The 23,954-nt window shown below is 41.7% G+C and overlaps 1 protein-coding gene across 3 annotated transcripts; it reads right to left on the reverse strand.

The window, feature by feature from the left end:
• Positions 1 to 1,888: 1,888 nt before the first annotated feature.
• On the reverse strand, positions 1,889 to 21,766 carry LOC135515840 (insulin-like growth factor I). 3 transcript variants are annotated; one of them, XM_064939618.1, is made up of 5 exons: positions 21,506 to 21,766; positions 19,867 to 20,026; positions 9,209 to 9,471; positions 7,447 to 7,482; positions 1,889 to 5,288 (listed from the first exon to the last, which is right to left on the reverse strand). In XM_064939618.1, the coding sequence occupies exons 1-5, from the start codon at positions 21,551 to 21,553 to the stop codon at positions 5,229 to 5,231; spliced, it is 567 nt and encodes a 188-aa protein (XP_064795690.1). In that variant the 5' UTR covers positions 21,554 to 21,766; the 3' UTR covers positions 1,889 to 5,228. The 3 variants fall into 3 exon arrangements, with proteins under 3 accessions (XP_064795690.1, XP_064795692.1, XP_064795691.1); XM_064939620.1 differs by lacking the exon at positions 7,447 to 7,482 and having other exon boundaries at positions 9,290 to 9,471; XM_064939619.1 differs by lacking the exon at positions 7,447 to 7,482.
• Positions 21,767 to 23,954: the final 2,188 nt, after the last annotated feature.

Consider the following 23,954-nt stretch of genomic DNA (forward strand, 5'->3'; position numbering starts at 1 on the left):
TGGGTTCTTAAAGCACACAGCTGAGCCAACACTCTCCTGCCATAATCAGTACTCAGTGAATTTCCACTGCTGAGGGAAATGGAGGAAAAATAAGACAGAGAAGCCCCTATGGGCATGGGTCCCTTCCCCTTCTACACCCAGGTATGGCTAGAAGTTCAAATTGAGAGTTTCAGTTTGAAATGGAAATGCATAATCCAGTGATATACCAAGTTACTGTCACATTGGCTGGTGTCCTTAGGAGAGAAGAAAGACAGTAGTGATGGGGAAAGATGCTGAGTTGAAGGACTAATATACAGTGAGAACAATAATTGCAATTGCAATACTACTGTAAAAGTAATTGATACCCAGTTTATTATTAAATGAAAACTACGTAGAATTTTGCCAGACTAACACAAATCATCCCTCCCCCTAAAACAACCAAGAGGAAAAATAGTGAAATTGGAGTGTATTAAAATAAACCACAAGGTCATTTAAAAGACAATAGCGTATGTAGTTGTAGTAGGGTTTTGGAGCTTCCACTTCAGGACTGATCCAAAATCGGTGTCCTTAGGTGCACTAAGCCCAGAGCACGTAGAGTCCATCCGATAAATATGGGAAATAGATACTTGAGACTGCTCCTTCCAGATACTTTCTGCTGGTGTTGCAGAGGTGCAATGGAGAAATTCCCAATTAGTTATGATATTCCAGAATTACAAATCAGGAATTAGACAGCAGATGTTATTTTTTATTTTTTTAACATAATACAGCATTGAGGAACATTTCATTTTGTAAGGAATCAGTAGTTTACTATGAAGTATAAAAGTTAATTATGATGATAAACTGATTTGTTATGGTGTGGTCATTGTGGTCCAAACCACTCCATGCAGTTACCCCAATACCCAGCCTCTTGTATCCATCAGAGGTTTCTTGGAGATTTATTTAAACTCTAAACCGTGCAAGCTTGCAAACTGCAATGTGTCTATTCGGGCCTAATAATTGATCTTGTATTAGTCATTGAGAGGCTTGGATGAAATACCATCCAGGATTGCCGGGCCAGACACTTGCCAACTCCCTGCTCCACACTTAAAGCTGTTATGTCTGCTGAATGGAAGCCAGAAGGACAATTTATCTGTGAAAATGACTTAAATGTTTGGTTATATATTCATAAAAAAGTGCTGACAGCGAATGAAAGCTTTGTCCTGCCACTGCAGAGCCGTCCGTCCTCTAAAAAGCTGAAAACACAGGCACAGCTCTCCCCTCAGTGAACCCACACCGACTCTGTTTGCCTTGGCGGAACATGCCATCTTTTAGGAAGTATCACTTTGTCATCCAGTGTGTATTCAGTTTCAGACTGATGGTGAAATGATCTCCAATCTGAATTGTGTGTTGACATACAGCCGACAGACATAATTGATTTTTTATAGTTTTTGCACATGCTCAGAGAGACAAAAGTGAGCTTTGTTACAATGCAACACTAATGTCTATGTCAGTGACACCAAGGTTTATTTTGCAGGTCTGACTTTGCTGTGGATAGCTTACTGTGCTATAATTACAAAGTAGGGAGAATTGTGTGTTAATAAGATGCATTGCTGTAGAATGTCTCCTGGACCTCTCTGTTTCATTACATCTGTTGGATATTCATACTTGACGTTCATTGGTTGATTTTCCCTTCCATCAAGCGAGAGGGACATGGTGATCAATTACACTCCAAATACTGATACAAGAAAGAAAACTGTTCACCTGGCTGTTTATGTTTTTCTTCTTATGTTTGCTTGCCAAGTAGCAGTGGTAAAAACATCTTTGTGTTATTTTATTAATGGAGGGTATTCAAAGGTTTCTCAAACGTGCCTGCAGAACATTCTGACACGAGCATGAAAAATGGTATGAAATAAGTGCCCAGACGTTGTCATAATGTTGACAAGTGGTTTATTCAGCAGGAATGGTGAACAATCTGTCAGTATTTAAACATTTTCTACAGAAGGCAATCGAGCACCAGAAATAACAGCGCTGTAATTAAACAGTTTCTTAGATGATGGTGAGCTTTGGAATCCCATGGCAATCAATTCAAATGTTTTCCTATTCTAGAGCGCTTGATAGAGTCAAGTTCCTATATGTAATTCAAAATACAGTTTTCATTCCTGTTTGTGACATTGTATCTGCTAATTGTGAGATAAATGGTGACAAAGAATCAGTCAAAATAGTGATTTGGGAGTCAGATAACTGGATTAAAAATCTAGATTCTATCATACTCATAGCTTTCCTCTGTTGCTGCCCCTCAAGAGGCCACCATTATTATCCTTTATGCCTGCATATTGACAGTCCCACAAAGTCCCACATGGTAAACTTCCATCTTCAGCTTTGTTTCAGGGAGAACTACACTCTTAGAAAAAAAGGTGCTATCTAGAACCTAAAAGAGTTCTCCGGCTGTCTCCATAGGTTAACCCAATGAAGAACCCTTTTTGGTTCCAGGTAGAACCCTTTTGTTTCCACAAAAAAAACTTTTCACAGAGGGTTCTACCTGGAACCAAAAAAGGGTTCTCCTGTGGGGACAGCCGAAGCCTAAGAGTGTAGAACTGAACTGGGGTCAGTCTGACCAGCGTATGCTTCAGGGGATGAATGAAACCTACACTTGTATTACTCAAGCAGCATTAGCATAGCTGATCAGATAGATGGAGACATCGATCAAATGTGATAGCTTATGATTGACAGTTGTCAGTTTACCTAAACTGTCTTTCATTAAATACAAAGCTGACAATGCAAGTTGAATTAGATTGTGTCTTAATTTAGCTGAGATCTTTGGTATCAGTCTGGTGATATGGCACTGAAGGACAATCGTGTTGATAATAGGTTTTAAAACCACATACATGCATCTTACGGAGGGTCAAATGGGATGCGGCCATAGAGGTCATCCTGGCTTTCAATTCACCTGGCAATATCGTCCGTAGCTATATGTGAATAGACAAGATGGAGTCCTAATCTTAACCACTACACAACAACTACATTGTATTGTATGTGTTGATGATTACAGCTGTGGGTTGCTGATAGATGTAAGGATATAAGTACCACATTAATATTTTAGGTCAGACCGTCATTTTAATACTTTTTTTGGATCATTTCTATCCCATTTTTATTGATGTCCGAATGCATCAACAGCCCAAAATTGTAAAAGGTTGTAATAAATTAAACATGTCTTACTTTGTGGGGAGCTGAGAACCAGATCTGATTCGCTGTGTCACTTAAGCTCTTTAACACATGGGCATGGTTTTACAAAACAAATCGTTCAACCTTAATCATACATATTCGTAAGCATCAATGCCTTGGCTTTCTGATCATCAATGTGGTGCGTTTACATACATTTAGTTCAGGACAAACAAAAGTGCACTATGACTTTTAACACCTTAATATTATTGAAGGATCACAGTTCACAGTGCTTTTTGTCAAGTTATTTGGCATAGGGATCTATATTGAGTAACAATAATTTAAAAACAGTAGAAAAAATAGCGTTTTGCCTTCTTGGGACCACAATATGATACTTTTTTTCATGCATTCACAGATTTCACACAAAGACATTTGCTCGCTTATACTACTACCTTATTGAAATCGCATACAAATAAAAACACTATTAATAAAATGGTGGCCACAAGGCTGTGCAAAAGGGACGACCTCCAACGATAAGCTTTGCCATCTCTCTTTCTCTTCCTGTTTTAGCCCACCGCTGCAAGTAACAAACTACAAAATAGCACCATTATACAGTGGATAGGATTTTCTTAATACGGTTTTGCTATATGATACCATCATGTACAATAATAGTAGAAGAATGCATAGGATAACATAAATGGGAGTATTGGTTGATTATACACTGACAGAGGAGGAAGAGATGTGATGGGTTGTCAGGTTGCTGAAATGGTACAGTAAGACTGTCAGGCATCCAGATTGTGCAAACAGCCATTACTCTCTGTAATCCTGACGCAAACACAGGAATTCTCAGAACGTGGTCTGATGGAACCAGTGTGTGAACCTTGCTCACAGTAGCAGAGCTCTGAGTGGCTTAGCCACAAAACGGACCATGTTTGTGTGTGTGCACAGCATTTTTCAACTGCAGTCCTGTTTATTTGCAGGTGTGTGTTGCTGTGTTTCTAACAGTATTTGAGTTGCATATCATTCACTTGAGTGAACTGTATGTGTTGCTGTTCATTTTATCGCTTTTTTATGAAAAATCCATGCAGTCCATGTTCATACAGAAGAAGCAAAGGTCCCTCCCTAAGCTGACAAAATAAAAGAATGCAGGCCAAGTGAAATCAATCATTAATCGTCTTCCTGTAGCTGGCTATTTTTAGCGCCCCTCTGTCCTGTCCTCTGCATTAGAATCCATTTTTAATCAGACCAGATATTAGACCCAGAGAATCTACGGTGAGTCTTTACAAATTAAATATAAATTGAATCTCCTCAGTACTTTCTGTTTACAGTACAGAATATAATATTACTGTCAGTTTCACTAGTACAAGATGATTGTGTCATCAGAATAGGTCTCTGGTCATGTCGTTGCCTCAAAGCCAGGTTCTTATGGTATGGTTGCATATAATACGCTTACTGTCTGTTGAAGTAGACAATAGTAAATAAATAGCCTTAATGAAACACGTGACAACTATGAAATCATCTTTTGGCCAGAACTGACTGACGCTGAAATAATATTCTTATTGAGGTTGTAATATATTATCAAAGCAGTGTTTGTTAGATGAGAATGGGGGGATTACTTATCCAATAGCCCGACTGCTTTGCATGGCCCAACCTCTCAGTGTAAAGCTTGAACTCTTTCAGAGTTCAGGTAAAGAGGCTGGACCATTGGCTCCCATAGACAGACAGATAAAACTGCTGGCTGCCCTCCTATTGGCTGTATGTAGCACAGAGCCTATCAGAGGCCACCAGGGACACTATAGCTCAGCTCACACATGGAGGTATAAGAAGAAGAAGCTCTTTGATGTGTAAGCAGCTAAACTAGTCTGTTACATTGGTTTGACATGGAATATAATTCCTTCCAATATGAAATGGTGCAGTGTATAAAATAATAAAAATACCTCTCATTTAACCCCAGCACTTCAACTCTCAGCTAGAGACATTACACACAAAGCTTATTACCATTAGCATTGTACCATTATCCACCTTTTGTTGTTTTACAGTGAACCATTCCACAGGGGCACCAGGTATGGGCCCACCCTTCTCTCGTCCGCCTGTCCATTAGATTCTGTCTTCTACATTCGGTAGTTCCTTCCCCCTGTGTTTCCTCGACTTGAGTTCTTCTGATGTACCTCCTGAAAAGGGTGGAGGGGGAACAGATTTTTAGGAGGAGAAACATTAGATAAGTGGATTAGGAGAGTGGGAGAAAAACAGCTTTGGGTCAAAACCCAGTGCCTGTGCCTAGAACAACACAGCTGTACAATTAATGGGTGATGATTTCATAACCTTTTGCTATAGTGAAAGAGCCACAAACAGTACAGTATCGAGTATCCTCCCTACCAGAGCTGATAGGTCATATTCAAACCACAAGCCACCAGAGCGGCACTGACATTCAACACTGTCCCTCTGCACATGAATAAATCAATGTGATTATATGCATGCCGTTACCCTCTGTAACTAGCATGCCACAAATCTGTTGCAATCTGAGGACCAGGGTTTCAGCACAAAATGTACAGTATGAAAGTAGAATCTGTCTGGGAGAGAGAGTGCCCATGGGTCTACCACAAAAACCACTTAGTCCTCCGCCTCTTCGCTAATGGCTTTCTTTTTTTGAGGAGAGTTGTAAAATGCACCAAGTCCAAGCTTAAAAGGACGACATGGACACACAGGTGGAATTGGGAAACTAAGGGAGAGGAAAGAAACATTTCTTCTGGTTGGGTTGACTATTTCGTTTGGACTGGGATTGATTACTAATTAAATTCTGTGCTTGTATTTCCTTCCCTCTCACAAAGAAGTCAATATATGTTGACTGTATTCTGTTGTAACCTGGCCAAGGAGACATTGACTGTGTATCTACTAAACAAAGGTATGAACAGCTACTTATAACAAAGACAAGTATGCATCGCATATGATGGTAGTCATGGTACCAATCATAGCATGCTATATTCTACACTGAACAAAAATATAAACACAACATGTATGTGTTGGTCATGAGCTGAAATAAAAGATCCCAGACATTTTCCATATGCACAAAAAGCTTATTTCTCTCAAATTTGGTCCACAAATTTGTTTACACCCATGTCAGTGATCATTTCTCCTTTGCCAAGATAATCCATCCAAATGACAGGTGTGGCATATCAATAAGCTGATTAAACAGCATGATCATTACACAGGTACACCTTGTGCTGGGGACAATAAAAGGCAAGTCTAAAATGTGCAGTTTTGTCACACAACACAATGCTACTGATGTTGCAAGTTTTGAGGGAGCATGCAATTGGCATGGTGACTGCAGGAATGTTCACCATAGCTGTTGACAGAGAGTTGAATGTTAATTTCTCAAATTATTCCTCTTTAGAAAATTTGGCAGTATGTCCAACCGGCCTCACAACCGCAGACCACGTGTAACCACGCAAGCCCAGGACATCCATATCTGGTTTCTTCACCTGCAGCCACCCGGACAGCTGATGAAACTGTGGGTTTGCACAACCGAAGAATTTCTGCACAACTATCAGAAACTGTTTCAGGGAAGCTCATCTGCTTGCTCTTCGTCCTCACCAGGGTCTTGACCTGACTGCAGTTTGGCATCGTAACCGACCTCAGTGGTAAAATTGTCACCATTGATGGCCATTGGCTGGAAAAGTGTGCTCTTCACGGATGATTCCCGGTTTCAGCTGTACTGGGCAGAAGTGTGGGTGAGCTGTTTGCGCTGATGTCAACGTTGTGATGTGCCATTCATCTGCCGCCATGACCTCATGTTTCAGCATGATAATCTATGGCCCCATGATGCAAGGATCTGTACACAATTCCTGGAAGCTGAAATGTCCCAGTTTTTCCATGGCCTGCACACTCATAAGACATGTCACCCATTGAGCATGTTGGGATGCTCTGGATTGACGTGTACCACAGCATGTTCCAGTTCCCGACAATATCCAGCAACTTCGCACAGCCATTGAAGAGGAGTGGGACAACATTCCACAGGCCACAATCAACAAGCATGAACAACTCTATGCGAAGGAGATGTGTCGCGCTGCATGAGGCAAATCTTGGTCACACCAGATACTGACTGCTTTTCTGATCCACGCCCCTACCTTTTCTTTAGGATATCTGTATTCCCAGTCATATGATATCCATAGATTAGAGCCTAATTTATTTATTTCAATTGACTTATTTCCTTATATGAATTGTAACTCTTGAGTTAAGTCTTAGAAATTGTTGCATGTTGCATTTATATTTTTGTTCTGTGTAGTTATAGTAGGAAAGTACCACTGCAGTAGTGAAGGACAAACAGCCTACCTTGCAAGATGTGTGACTATGCCCAGATAAAGGTTTCTGTCAGGAAAAATAATAAAACCGTTGAGATATGAGACATGTGCTTTCCACTGTGGTAATTTATTGTCCTATTGTCCACTCTCTAAGGGATAAAAGTCAGTTATTGGTGTTTTCTGTCCTCATCAGCAAGCCATAGCCTTAACATCTTAACTTGGAGTGCATGCTCTGGAAAAAGCCTGACACATAGTGTCTTCGAAAAGCATTCAAACACCTTGACGTTTTCCACATTTTGTTACGTTACAATCTTATTCTAAAATGGATTAAATAAAAAAATGTTCTCCACAATCTACACACAATACCCCATAATGCCAAAGCAAAAACAGGCTTTTAGAAATGTTTGCAAATGTATCCAAAATTAAAAACAGAAGTACATTATTTACATAAATATTCAGACCCTTTGCTATGAGACTCAAAATTGAGCTCAGGTGTATCCTGTTTCCATTGATCATCCTTGAGATGTTTCTATAACTAGATTGGAGTCCACCTGTGATAAATTCAATTGATTGGACATGATTTGGAAAGGCACACGTATGTCTATATAAGGTCACACAGTTGACAGTGCATGTCAGAACAAAAACCAAGTCATGAGATCAAAGGAATCCCGGGCTGTATCACAACTGACCATGATCAAGAGTCCCGTAGGGCGGCGCACAATTGGCCCAGCATCGTCCGGGATAGGGGAGGGTTTGGCTAGGGTAGGCCGTCATTGTAAAATAAGTATTTGTTTTTAACTGACTTGCCTAGTGAAACAAAAGTTAAATAAGATAATTTAAAAATAACACAGTGGCCTCCATCATTCTTAAATGGAAGAAGTTTGGAACCAGGAAGACTCTTATTAGAGCTGGTTGCCCGGCCAAATAGTAATAGGGGAGAAGGGCCGTACGGTGAAGTATCATACTTCATACGGTGAAGTATGGTGGTGGCAGCATCATGCTGTGGGGATGTAGCATTTCGCTACACTCGCATTAACATCTGCTAACCATGTGTATGTGACAAATAAAATTTGATTTGATTTAGTTCAGTGGCAGTGTCTGGGAGACTAGTCAGGATCGAAGCAAAGATGAACGGAACAAAGTACAGAGAGATCCTTGATGAAAACCTGCTCCAGAGAGCTCAGGACTTCAGACTGGGGCGAAGGTTCATCTTCCAACAGGACAACGACCCTAAGCACACAGCCAATACAAAGCAGGAGTGGCTTTGGGACAAGTCTCTGAATGTCATTGAGTGGCACAGCCAGAGCCCAGACTTGGACCCGATCAAACATCTCTGAAGAGACCTAAAAATAACTGTGCAGCAATGCTCCCCATCCAACCAGAGCTTGAGAGGACCTGCTGAGAGGAATGGGAGAAACTCCCCAAATACAGGTGTGCCAAGCTTGTAGCATCATACCCAAGAAGACACGAGGCTGTAATCGCTGCCAAATGTGCTTCAACAAAGTACTGAGTAAAGGGTCTGAATACTTATGTAAATGGGATATTTTAGTTTTATATTTCATTATGGGGTATTGCCTGTAGATTAATGAGAGAAAATAATTAAATTAATTTTATAATAAGTCTGTAACATAACAAAATGTAGAATAAGTCAAGTGGTCTGAATGCACTGTATGATCTAAAAATCAAATATACTGGAAGACCCACTACAATGTTCTATATCTATGCCCATTCTGTTTCGATGATGTCAACTGTGCATCCTTTAACAATGTATATCTGTTTGGTGCTGTGCTCACCTTCTTGGTTTTTGTCTTGTCTGGGTGCTGTGCTGTCCTACGCTCTGTGCCTCTGTCCACGTTTTGCACTGCAGTACTAACCTTAGGTGTTCTTGGCATGTCTGTGTGGCGCTGTGCGCGCACAGAGCGAGCTGCCTTGCCAGACTTGACAGGGGCACAGTACATTTCGAGCCGCCTCAGCTCGCAACTCTGGAAGCAGCACTCGTCCACAATACCACGGTTATGTGACCGCCGTGAACTGGGGCCATAGCCCGTTGGTTTACCTGAGGGACGGAAAGGAGGAAGATTTTGTGTTACTACATGTGAAGACGTAAATAGCATGTAGAGAGCATGTAGAGAGCATGCAGAGAGCATGTAAAGAGCAAGGATAGCTGTCGTTCCAGTTTGTTCTGTAAGTAAATAAAAAAGAGAACTGAAGACAGCTTGTTGCTTCGGATTATAATTTTTGGACCTCCATGTATGTTTGTCTTCATGTTATAGGTCGAAGTTAAACGTTGAGGTAAAAGCAGAGGTCATAGGCATGTTAAGTGTTGTGTCACGGGTATGTTAAGTCAACCACAGGTACTTTAAAAGAGCCAATGGAATCATATACAACATAACCCATTACAGTCTTGGATAAGGACCAACTTCTTTAGTGCAGATGTCCTGGAAGGTTTTATATCTGTGAGCTGAATTAATCCAAAAAGCTGTAATCATTTGTGGCTGTGCGCCAGGACTTGGGCCCTGTAATAGCTGAGTGCTAACGGCATGGTTGTGGACTTGATTATTCTGATATATGGACAGTGTTAATGACATTGATTTCTTCACTGCAAAATTTACAAGGTATCGCATTGCACTGTGAGGACTCTTTTTGGCAGCCGTGCGGCAGTAAAAAAAAAGGTCACGGTCACCGTAACATTGAGAATATCACGTTCGGACATTTTAGACCCATTAGGCAAAACCTCAACCCCTCGGGGCCCAATCAGCCTGTAGAGAAAGTAGGCCCAGGCCTAAGTCACACCCTCTGGCGTACGGGTAGGTCGTTTCATTCACATTTTTACCTGGCAACCCAGCAGCCCTTTATTGCTGACAATCTCAGAGCCAGCTGGACTCTGGATACTGCGGATGCTGTTACAATGCAGCCATGCTGTTGTTTACTAACAATATATATGGCTTTCCTGAACCATGACTAGACCCATAGTTCCCATACATGCAAAAGACAGACAGTTGTTGACACCTAAATTGTGTGGGGGGGTCATAGTAATGGCAGGAAGAGAATAACGGAAATGGTGTCAAACACATCACACACATGGTTTCCATGTGTTCGATATCAGTCCATTCACTCCATTCTAGCCATTATTATGAGTCGTCCTCCCCTCACCAGCCTCCAGTGGTGAAAAGTCAGAGAGGCTCACTTGGAGGTCTGGTGCTCTTCAGTATGAATCGAAATCTGAGCACTTCTCTGAGAACCCAAGTCACCTTGTATAGTGATGTGAGTGGAAGGGAGGAGGAAGTTAGGAGTTGCTTTGACACCTGAATTCCAACATCTTTCGACTCCCTCTCTCCAAACCCACTTTCTTTCAGTGGCCGTTAAAAAAATATCCCACTCTCCATTTACAATTCCCTGCACACCTCGGGCAATATAGCCTTGATAGGCTTTTCCCTGTTACCAAATGAAATAATAATAATGTAATATGGCATTTACAAGGAGGAAATGCCTTTCCCTTTCAGAGTTAATAGCTCTTGGCCTGGGAGCCTGCCAGTGCTGACAAAGTGCATTAACTTCTGCTCTATGCCTTCCTTATCTTGACAATGTTGTTTTGGACAGAGAGGAGCTCTAATTCAGAAACAGATGCATCTCTCCACAGTTCTCAGTCAGGACCCTGGGTACAGTGTGAAGAAAGATTATGGAGGGAGTTTTACTGTGTGAGAGAAAACACTGATCTTAAGTCAGATGATGAGATACAGTGTGTGTTCATGGATAGTTGAAGGTGAGAGGGTTCTATACTGACTAAAATGTTGAAAATGAGGGGGTTCTATACTGGCTAAAAGGTTGAAGGTGTGAGGGTTCTATACTGGCTTAAAGGTTGAATGTGAGATGGTTCTATACTGGCTAAAATGTTGAAGGTGAGAGGGTTTTATACTGGCTAAAAGGTTGAATGTGAGATGGTTCTATACTGGCTAAAAGGTTGAAGGTAGGAGGGTTCTATATTAGCTAAAAGGTTGAAGGTGAGATGGTTCTATACTGGCTAAAAGGTTGAAGGTAGGGGGGTTCTATACTTGCTAGAAGGTTGAAGGTGAGGGTCCTATACTGGCTAAAAGGTTGAAGTTGCTGCACTGGACAGCAAGAATAGTTGATTCAGCAGGCAAGGTGCTCTAAGTCTTAGAGTTCAAAGAGCTAGTTCTCACCCAAGGTCTATAGTTATAGACCCCAGACATCCCCTGTATGATGAGCTTGAAATATGTCCAGGTCAACAAGGTCAATCATTGTTTTGAGGATTTGACCACCAAAATGTAGGCTATAAGTAATCAGGCCATGTTATAGCCTCTTTACAATGAGAACGGAATGTGGAATACACCAGTTTTCACCTTGAGAATGAAAGGTAGCAGGTCTCATTGTTTGAAGACTATTTTAGGACTTTCATAACTTCATCTTTCTTTGTGTCCTCAGCTGGGCCCAGTTAAAGATGCACTCTCTAACTTTCGTATCATTTCAGCCAGTAGTTTTTATAGGGGCGCTCACAAGCCAAAACGGGTCCCTGTTTTTTGTGTACTATGTCATTCCATTGTGTAGGGCGGCAGGTAGCCTAGCCTAGTAACCGAAAGGTCGCTGTTTTGAATACCTGAGCCGACAATGTAAAAAATCTGTCGATGTGCCCTTGAGCAGGGCACTTAACCCTAATTTGCTTCAGGGGCGCCATGCTACTATGGCTGACCCTCTAAAACAACACATTTCACTGAACCTATCCAGTGTATGTGACAATACATTTATTTTTATTTTTATATACTATGTCCTCCATTTTGTTTGATATGTTACAAATCCAATTCATGCAATCTTTTGTGCTTAAGATCGCGGAGTGCATCTTTAACCCCCGTTTACTGAATGGCATGTTGTAATTAAGCCAAAATAAACCGTGATAAATTGTCACCTAACCATTGTTGCTGACGTATAACAAGGAATTTTCATGACGAGGGAAACCATCTTGCGAGGCCAAGCTTCTGAGTATTCAATCAGACAGGTAGTATTGTGAGCCAGGAGTTGACTGTGCTGGCCCTGTTTTCCAATCCCTCCCAATAAGGCCCTCCAAATGAACATCCACTCTTATTCTCAATATAACCTGTAACCTTCTAAACAAACAGCTGGAGAGGAGAGAAAAATCATCTGGATGCAGATTTTAACATGTAGAGGAATCAGCTGCAGCTGGTTGTAAAAAGCAGAAAGAATCAGTAATCAGGTGGAATAGGTTTTGGAAGGTTTTAAGTGCCACGTTTCAAGGGATAACTGACTGTAATCCCCCATGAACAAAGAGTTGGCGTCCTGTGTGCTGTTGTCATAAACAAACTCAGACAAACCACCTTCTCCTGCCTGCCGTATGGTGTGGACATCCAGCCCGGTGGATGGTGTGAGAAACAGGCTGTTTGAGAAGGGGGATCCGTGGTGATTGGTAAAGGCTATTGTTTTGGAGTTTGGTCACAGACATTCAGGGCACGGCAGATTAGTGGTAGGCTACACGTCTTTTGTTTGTGTCACTACTACAGGTTAGGGTGCAGTTTTGTTTTGGTGTTGTGTGTTGTTGCATGCATCTATTGGATGGAAGGGGGCCCATGTGCCCCCTTTTGGTAGGGTGAATGAGTTTGAATAGATTAGATTGAGACTAAGTGCTGCATAACAACTGTTTGGCTGCGTAGAGAGAGGCTCCATCATGACTTGAAAGAAGGAATGTCTGCAACTCTGTAATGCTCTCCAGTGGTTTATTAAGATGCACACAAGACAAGGTTTTGATCCCACTGGGATCTTTGTCAGGTCAGTCGACAATGTCTTAGCTGAAGAGCAAGGCAGCCTGTTAAGATAAACCTGTCTGAGATGAACACAAGCTAGAGGGATCTTTTCATCAAGCAGCATTGACATTTTGGCAGTCACATTTAAAAAAAAAACTTTATTTAACTAGGCAAGTCAGTTAAGAACACGTTTTACTTACAATGACGGCCTAGGAACAGTGGGTTAACTGCCTTGTTCAGAACGACAGATTCTTGTCAGCTTGGGGATTCGAACTAGCAACCTTTCGGTTACTGGCCCAACGCCCTGACCGCTAGGCTACCTGCCGCCCACATCATGATGGTAGTGCCACAACAGCAGAGAGGCATGGGTTGGAATATAAACCGTACCTTTAACTACCATTATTGTGCTCATGATCATGCTGAAGTTGCTATGAGATTTTATTTGTTATGTTCAGTGCATTCGTGAAGTATTCAGACCCCTTCCCTTTTTCCACATTTTGTTAGTTACAGCCTTATTCTAAAATGGATTAAATTAATACAAATCCTCATCAATTTACACACAATACCCCATAATGACAAAGCAAAAATCATTTTTTAGAACATTTTGCAAATGTACAAAAAATGTAAAACATAAATACCTTATTTACATAAGTATTCAGACCCTTTGCTATGAGACTCAAAATGAAGCTCAGGTACATCCTGTTTCCATTGATCATCCTTGAGATGTTTCTACAACTTGATTGGAGTCCACCTGTGGTAAATTCAATTGATTGGACATGATTTGGAAAGGCACACACCTGTCTATATAAGGTCTCACAGTTGACAGTGCATGTCAGAGCAAAAACCAAGCCATGAGGTCGAAGGTATTGTTCGTAGAGTACTGAGACTGGATTGTGTCAAGGCACAGATCTGGGGAAGGGCACCAAAACATTTCTGCAGCATTGAAGGCCCCTAAGAACACAGTGGCCACCATCATTCTTAAATGGAAGAAGTTTGTAGCCACCTCAAGAGTTCCGCTGTGGAGATGGGAGAACCTTCCAGAAGGTCAACCATCTCTGCAGCACTCCACCAATCAGGCCTTTATGGTAGAGTGGCCAGACACAAGCCACTCCTCAGTAAAAGGCACATAACAGCCCGCTTGGAGTTGGAGGCACCTAAAGGACTCTCAGACGATAAAAAATAAGATTCTCTGGTCTGATGAAACCAATATTTAACTCTTTGTCCTGAATACCAAGCGTCACATCTGGAAGAAACCTGGCACCATGGCTACTGTGAAGCATGGTGGTGGCAGCATCATGATGTGGGGATGTTTTTCAGCAGCAGGGACTGGGAGACTAGTCAGGATCGAGGCAAAGATAAACAGTGCAAAGTACATAGAGTTCCTTCATGAAAACCTGCTCCAGAGCGCTCAGAACCTCAGACTGGGGCGAAGGTTCACCTTTCAACAGGACAACGACCCTAAGCACACAGCTAAGACAACGTAGGAATGGCTTCTGAACAAGTCTCTGAAGTCCTTGAGTGGCCCAGTCAGAGCCCGGACTTGAACCCAATCTGACATCTCTGGAGACCTGAAAATAGCTGTGCAGCAACGCTCCCCATCCAAACTGACAGAGCTTGAGAGGATTTGCGGAGAGGAATGGGAGAAACTCCCCAAATACAGGTGTGCCAAGCTTGTGGCGTCATACCCAAGAAGACTCAAGACTTTAATCGCTGCCAAAGGTGCTTCACCAAAGCACCAAGTAAAGGGTCTGAATACTTATGTAAATGGCATATTTCAGTTTTTAATTCATAATAAATTTGCAAACATTTCTAAAAAAATACATTTTTTGCTTTGTCATTATGGGGTATTGTGTGTAGATTGATGAGGGGAAAAAAAACAATTTAATCAATTTTATAATAAGGCTGTAATGTAACAAAATGTAGAAAAAGTCAAGGGGTCTGAATACATTCCAAAGTAAAGAATATAAATGCAACATGCAACAATTTCAATGATTTTACTGAATTACAGTTCATATAAGGAAATCAGTCAATTGAAGTAAATTCATTAGGATCTAATCTATGGATTTCATGACTGGGCAGGTGGCGCAGCCATGGGTGGGCCTGGGAGGGGATAAGCCGGCCAATAAGAATGAGTTTTTCAAAAAAAAATAGCTATATTACAGACAGAAATACTCCTCAGTTTCATCAGCTGTCTGGGTGGCTGGTATCAGACGATCCCGCAGGTGAAGAAGGTCCTGGGCTGGTGTTGTTAGGCGGCTTATGGTAGAGAAATTAACATTAAATTATCTGGCAACAGCTCTGATGGACATTCCTACAGTCAGCATGCCAATTGCACGCACTCTCAAAACTGAGGGACAACAAATCTCTGGCATTGTCTTGTGTGACAAAACTGCACATTTCAGTGTGGCCTTTTATTGTCCCCAGCACAAGGTGCACCTTTGTACTGAACATGCTGTTTAATCAGCTTCTTGATATGCCACACCTGTCAGGTGGATGGATTATCTTGGCAAAGAGTGATGCTCTCTAACAGGGATGTAAACAAATGTGTGCGCAAAATTGGAGAGAAATAAGGTTTTTGTGCTTATGGAAAATGTCTGTGATCCTTTATTACAGTTCATGAAACATGGGACCAAAACTTTACATGTTGCATTTATATTTTTGTTCAGTATATTTGAATGACCTCTGAGACAAAAGTCAAAGAGGCAGGCCACTCACTGCTCCATCCTGCTACTTGGATAAAGCTATGCTGGAGACACTGCAGCACATAGCTCACATTCCTCAAACGAGTCAGGCTGAAAAGACAAGGCTCTCCTCCAGAGTGGGCACAGAAAGGATCTGAGTTTTACAGCTTCGCTGTGGATAGTAAGAAACAGTGAATTCTTGGAACTGGTGCAGCGCACTGCTTGTGGAGTGTCAGGGAGTTTATGGATTGTTGGGGTCTACGAAAGCTGCTATAGACCTGGAAACTACCTCTTTATCTGGTACCACAAAGAGTTTATAGCGTAGCTAAATTTCCCTCACATTTTCAACTGAGGTTTTGTCTGCTTTTGTTAGGCAATTAAAAGCCAGTATGTAAGAGCATTTAGGATCCTAACTCAGTGAGTTAGGGTCTCATGGGATGGGATAAACTGGATGGGCCAGGCAGTTCAAAATGATGTGACATAGCAAGCTTGGCTAGCTCTGGCTAGTTACAGTCTAGGAACCATTTACCAGAGTTTAAGTTTCGGTTTTAGACCTAAGTAGAGGCCTCAGATGAAACTGTAGACTATAATAATGTGGGCACAATATCTGTACGAGTTCTTTATGGTCAAGACTGGCCAACAACTCCAATAGAACAGGTTTATTTCAACTCAAACCTTTGTGTCTTGACTCCAAACTGACAGAACACAAATCTAACATCCCCATCCTGCCCTTTTCCTGAGATGTCTCTTTGTTCTACAGAGTAGTTCTTTAGTGAGGAGGGTCAACATTCTCATTTCAACACTCCATGGAAAAACAACACCTTTTCACAGTGACAAAGTGCACACAAAGTGCAAGCAGGAGGCCTTTCTTTCTTTAGTGCTGAGTGCCTTCTGCTGAGTGTGTGTGTGTGTGTTCAGGTCCAGTGTGTAAAACTAGAGAGGTGGGGAGGTGGAGGGGAGGGGGGCATCCTGATCATCCTGTAATCCCCCATAATCCCCTGCTGCTCTGGGACAAGGCCTAGCTGTGTGGGTAGTGAGGCTGATGTGCTGTTTACACGTTCTCCACTCTCCTACTCCAGCTGCTTCAAATAGAATAGACACAGAGAGACAAACAAGGCTGAGAAAGGATAGGATGGCTCATCAATGGCTGCTTAAAAGCAATTTACTCCCCTCTGTTGCTCATTCTGTTTAAACTACATGCTGTTGGGAGGGCGATGGCACATGGCCAATCTGAATTCGTTTTCATCTCAACTATAAATGTATCTCATGTACAACTCTCTCTGAGCTATTGGCTTATGACATGGCAAAAAGGACAAGACTGGTTTGTCTATTGCCCTGTGTGGCTGAATCTCTGTGCCTTTTGCTGAATAGGTTTATCTCTGACCCTGATATGGTTCCTTCTGATTCAAATGTATATCACTAATACATTTACGAATACTCCCAGCATCATCCACATTAGAGACTTGGTATATGCCATGACATTGTATTTATGGAGTTACTAAGAGAAAGGTAGTGTGGTGTGCCATAGAAGTCCTTTTTCATTTTAGTCAGTTGTAGTTTTCCACATCCTAGTGCTCTGGAGTGTAGGTGCTTCATAGGGGTTCACTTTTAGACTGTGAGAGGGAATTCTTCAGAATAGAATAACCAGCTTCATCCAGAGTGCATTACAGGAAGTGGGTGTGATCTAGAATAAAAGCTCAGGAAGAGTTGATTCATGTCTTCCAGAGAATCTACAGTACCCCACTGATCAGAGAATGTTCCTACCGATTTTCCTCCCAATTTCCCTGTCGTCCAGTGTACCTATTTGCAAGCTGGGGTTACCCAGATTCTGTCCAAAAGACCCCCACGAAGACCAGATTCACGGTATGTCTGTATATCCACTCTACTCCACTCAACCTGGGAGGAGTTTGCCTGCTAAAGCATTACTAAGACAACTGAGGATTTCTAGGTCAGGCTAATAATTGGAAAAACTGACTACGGTTGTGGATTTAGTTTTTCTTCTTTAGACCACATTTTGTTTCAATAAAATATTTTTCCACCGAGTAGTATTTCACATTTCTGTCAAGGTAATGAAATCTGAAGTCTTGAAATGCAAGTGAGGCTACTTTAGCAGTGACATGGTGGGTAAGGTGGATTGGCCCTGCTTCTCAGCCTGCAGAAAACCCAGTGTTGCTGCAACACTCTGGGGACACATCATCACTATGGTGGCTACCAAGTTCAACATGGTGCAGCAGACTGGAGGAGAAGAGTTCAGGTCGGGAGCAGACCAGACATGGCGACCGCACAGAGTTGTCACACTTCCCAGTGCAAGAGACGACAGAGACGAAAATGGATAACCCAGATATCTCACTTAAAGACTCATTGTTATACATGTGGTTCCATCTGACAGCAGGAGAGAGAGACATACTGTCCACACAGCGAGCCACCTGCTGTACATACCTCAATGTTCCTTTCCAGAAAGGATGGAATGTGCCTGAAATGTCCTCAACTCAATGTACCTTTTTTAACACGAGAACAAGGCATTGATGGATGGGCACTTTGCAGCTTAATGATCGCACAGTACAGTATATAGTCACATGGAGGTATGCAGTCTAGTTCCAAACCTTGACAGATTGAATTCCCAGAGCCAGATAAGGTCTATCTGAGGTCTGTGAGTTCATGATAGGAATGATTTGCTATTTATGTCCATTGTTCAGTTCATCAATTAATCATCATAGAATAATCCTGTTGAAGATACAGTTCTATTCCAAATACAAGGCAATGCAGCAAGTTCTGGCAATTCAAGATTATATTCCATAGGCCATGTGAAGTGGCCTGATTGATAAAATGGTTCAGAAATCCCTTAAACACTCAGAGAACACATAAACCCCTTTCACAGTCTCACATCATCAAATCTCCCAGATCGTCTCCCAAACGTATTTACACATATTAAATATTTCATCAAGTTCCCAGAAGAATTGTTATCCCTCAAATATTCTGAACTCTGTCACAACTAGTCAAAAAAAACACCCCTCAGGAGAACTTTCAATTAAGTGTGATTAAGTTGGAGCATAGAGTCTCTTTCAAGATGATTGACATCTCTGAGCCGTATTGATGTGTCAATGTCAGAGATACAAAAAGATGGTGCACAATAATGGTTGAGCCTTGGAGAGGTGGTAAAGAGAGACTTGACACTTGAATGTGCAGTGATTTCATTCAATGCCAGCTAGGGAGCCTCAAGGCACCACATTCTGTATATGGCACTAATGAGCCAAACCACAACCTTTCTGAGAACCTTTCCATGGTTCTAATGGGAAGAAGTAGTCCCCTGAGGGAAGGATCAGGGTCCATGTCATAGGAACACTGGCTACTGATGAGAGGGAGAACGCAACACCTTGACACAGCTCAGCACTGCCATATATTGCATGTTGTTCTGGCCTTTGTGCCTCCAATGGAAAATAGGAGATTTAAGTCCTGGATTCTTAGCGGATGGTTTTCTTTGGGTAGCTTTCCCCATTTCTGGTGGAAAAAGAGTTCACTGCAACATTTATGTCTCTCCCTCCTCCTTCTTACAGATAGTCAGCCTCAATTCCACTTAAAACCCCAACCCCATAGACCCAGCAGCCGTTTCAATGAGCATAATATACATATAGCTGTTTAACATCATTCTATACTTCATTTACCTCTCAGCAACCCCCAGAACCTCATTCCTGCTTCAAGGGCATTGCATCATGTGATTCTATATATTCCATTCCTCTAAGTCAGTAAGTAGTCCATCACAATCAAGGATAGAGGCTAAATATACATAGGCTTCTATACTCATCAACTCTTTCAAATCTGATAAGTCTACAGCTGAAATGTTTAATAGGAGTGAGGAAAAAGACAGAGGGAATGGTTATTAGAAAGGGAAGGCCAGATGAGAGAGATCTGATACTGTTTAATTTATGAGGTTGCGGCATTAGCGCTTTGGGAGAATGGAGCAGCAGCAATACTTTATGAATAAATAAAAGGTGCACTTACTGAAATAAAATCCTCTCTCTCCACACACAAACTGCAGCGTGTCCACCAGCTCCGCCCCACACAGGGTCTCGGGCCCCGCCCCTGTTGCCGCCGAAGTCAGGGTCAGGACGCACAGCAGCAGTGAGAGGGTGTGGGTACAGGAGACACAGCACATCGCACTCTGCGTTCAATGGGGAGAAGGGCACAGTTAGTAGGGCATGGCAGGCAGAGAATGTCGTCAGTCTCACCTTCCATATCCTATTTCACCAGTGTCAGTATAACTTCATGGCAGTGATTTCATATGCCTTCACCAGCCTATTTCAACATCCTACATTTGCGAAATATATAGCTAGGTTTTCTAATAGGTTCACAATAAGTGAAGGAACAGGTGTCTATGGAACCGTGACGTGCAAAACAATCACACAATCATAATACAAAGAGCCTACAATAATACCAGTCTATGAGTTTTGGTCACGATTTACGCACGACTGACGTACGTATGGCCCTTGAAGTGTATTAACCCTTACAAGCATATTTGATTGTATGGAGCAGTGACTGCACGAGCCGCTTCCTGAGGAGAGAGTGCTTTCCCGGTTCGAAGCTCATACACATCATTATCTTGTCTGTAGTCTATTTCACTGATAATATTCCCGCAGCCATCAGACAGTTATGTTTCACAACCCGATAATCAAACTTTTGGGGTGTCATAATAAAGAACAATTGCATAGGAATTAGTCACAGAGAGAGAAAGGTATGCATAAAACTAATGCAGAAATCAATCAATGCGATAAGATATCTTTAAAATTGTTTGTTCACAAACAGTGGTTTATCTTCTTAAGTAGGCTTAGTTTTAAGATAATGCAATGATGCCCTTGGTTTCTCTCATTCTCAGCTCCAAAAACGATCGTTCAGGACAGGAGCCACAGAGCCAAGGATCTTGCCTATCCAAACATGAGATGGAAAACGGTTCACGCGCCAAACCCAGCAGATGAAGCATAACGGGACACATTTACATAATAAAGATAATTTACACAGGATTCATATACATCACAACCGCTACCACATAGTCATCCTGCCCAAAGGGTGCCTTCTTAGACGACTTAAACCCTTCCCTATTGTTTGTTTTCCTACAATCCAATGTGGTATCCAAATGCGGAGTCAGCAGAAATTACTTTGAAAGTTCAGTAACGTATGCAGCAACATTAGTGGTTTATATTCATGGAAACGGCACCGGTCAGCGCGCACTGCGCAAACGTGTCGAAACTCATGCTGGAAACGCATTGAAACATCCACACGAGTGTGTTAACTCATGCACGCAGACATGCCAACATAACCTTATTTTCGTAAAGTCAATTAAAGTAAATGTTATAGCTAGGCTACAAAGAATGTCTATGTGAAAACAGTCAAACGTGCACTCACAGAAAATGCATGCACATCTACCTGCTGACATGTTCTGATAGTAATTTTGAAATAGTCTATAATAAAACCGATTTGTACCTTAATTAAAACTAAAATCATATGCTATAATCAAACATGGGTCTTTATTCATTTGTGTTTTGATACTGCAAATAAATCAGTTTGGTTCTTGCAACAAAAACAAAAACAAAAAAAGAGTAAGTAAGGTGACAATCTGGTGTCAAAGGAAATTATTTAAAGTTACCTTGAAGACATCACATAAATGCCACTGGAAGAAATGACCGCTAGACATCCCCACGGGTCTCCGCACGACAAAGCCCAGCAAAAATGAACTTGTTTGAAGTCATTAAAAATAGTGAGAAAGTGGATAAGATGCAGGCAATGTCACATCTCAATATTCCGACTTTGTTCCATTGCGCAGGCTCGTTTTGGAGAAGTGAGATTTAGCGAACAGGAGACGGATTTAGAGAGAAAATCCCTCACATGTATCTACATTACACAGACATTTTCAACAGGAAACAGCTGGGGCAGCATTTGCCTTCTCCTCATCCTAAGTTATTCATTAAGGATTTTGGGCACATATTCAAATAACGTCATCGTTTATACTTTTCTTAGAATGGGATTGAATTTTGATCTCTTTAAGGCTTGGTTAGTAGTTCAAGATAGAACAAGACTCATACCACCCGCTCTTCTCAAAGCTTGTTATGTGTAGAAATCTCATGGATGAGTTGTTATAGGCGTTGGAAAATAGAATTATTGTCCACGAAGCGCTCGTGCATAATTTATGTGGCACATGTAGGCTATGTGTCTTCATATTCATCATCTATTACATACATATCTATCTCCAACTTTTGATTTAGTGGGCTGATTCATCATGATTTAAAGATTTTCATAAACTAGAATATTTGAGTGTTTATGTACAGTGCACACACAGTCAACAGTTTTAATGGATAGCTTGCACATTGGTCTCTTTTTTCATACAATTCATATACGTTTATATTCATATATGTGAATATCATCCCTGTCCTCAAGTCATCAGGATTCAAATCTTACATCTAACCACCTGATTATTCATGAAGTTTTATACATGTAGTTTTAAATGTCCTCTTGTCAGGTCTATCTGTGCACACCATGGCAATAAATCATATTTTACAATGCAAATATTTTGACCACTCAGTGTTTGTCACTGAACAATGTATTGCCACTTGACATCCCAAGTGTGGTCTTTTTCCCAATCTGTGAATATGCACTTTGCTCTCCCCTTGAATTGACATGTGTCCCAGTATCTGTTGACAACAGCACCCTTTCCATGGAAAATATGTATGCCCTTGAATAGGACAATCCTCTTTTTTTCCAATAAAGGGCAGTGTTTTGAAAGACCACTGCCTAATTGTCCCAGGGCTTAAAGAGGGTTGATTTCGCCAGCACTGATCCAATCACTAAACAGGAGATCAGTGCTGACCCAATCATAAAGCAGGACATCAGCAGCACAGCTCCAGTTAGCTCAGACAGTGTCAGCGCATCACATAAACAAGGACGTATCTAGAGAGGGCAGTGCGTGGGCACAAACAGGCAAAGATGACACCTTATAATGCCACCAAAGTGGGTCATAACATGCAAGCACATTCAAAGACGTCACAGGGTGTATGAGGACATTCAATTCACCTATTTAAACCTCATATGGGCAGATAGTGACTACATTCATATACAGTTTCACCCAATGCAATATGTTATGCATAACACTATTATCAGTGTTACGTGGATGAGCACAGCAGGGAATATAAAAGGTTTCAAGATGCCTCGATAACTATGATCAAGCCCAAAATCCTATCCACCCCAAAGCCTACTGCCTCCAAAGGTCCTCCCTGCCCCTGGCGTAGCTACAGCTCCAGCAGATTGGGTGCATTGTCATAACCTTTAAGTCATTGTCTCTCTCTTCAGTTCAGAACATTGGGGCATTATCATCCAATATGCTGAATGGCACAAAACAGGAGCACAATGCACCATACACATTTTCACTCCCCGCTGTGTATTGTGTCGTGGTAACGAGTAACCATATAATAGTAAACAATGATGCACCCCTGATTAAAGACAAAGCTGCTTGAGCTGACCTTGTCAAATCAGGGAAATCAAAATCAAACTCCTCTGGTTCTAAGAAACTTACAGAAACCTCGCTATCAATCTGTGTTTTCTGATGAAAAGTTAATCTAATTTGTCAACCATCTTCTCAGGTGATTATAAGTCCCACTTCCATGAATTATGACAAATATGACTGTTATCATTACTACTGGGGTATGGCTATAATGATGGCCTGTTCTTGTCTGATTATCCCCCAATGCAGTAGTAGACTGACCTTCCTTTCCTTCTCCTGCCCACTCCAATATGCAGCATTCAGGGTTGTACCTCTGCCAGCTCTCTCTCTCTCTCTCTCTCTCTCTCTCTTACTCTCTGTCTCTTATTCTCTCTTTCTGTCTGTCTGCCCTTCTCTTTCTCTCTCTCTCTCTCTCTCTCTCTCTCTCTCTCTCTCCTCTCTCTCTCTCTCTCTCTCTCTCTCTCTCTCTCTCTCGCCCTTTCTCTGTCTCTCTCTCTGTCTCTTCCGCCCCCTTGAACTCATTGACCAGGAAAAGGCTTGTTTTCACTCACAGGGATTCTGGACAGGGAAGAGGTGCTGACAGCGTCCTCTGTCTGGACTG

The sequence above is a fragment of the Oncorhynchus masou genome, chromosome 27, assembly GCF_036934945.1.
Source record: "Oncorhynchus masou masou isolate Uvic2021 chromosome 27, UVic_Omas_1.1, whole genome shotgun sequence".
Classification (NCBI taxonomy): Eukaryota; Metazoa; Chordata; class Actinopteri; order Salmoniformes; family Salmonidae; genus Oncorhynchus; species Oncorhynchus masou.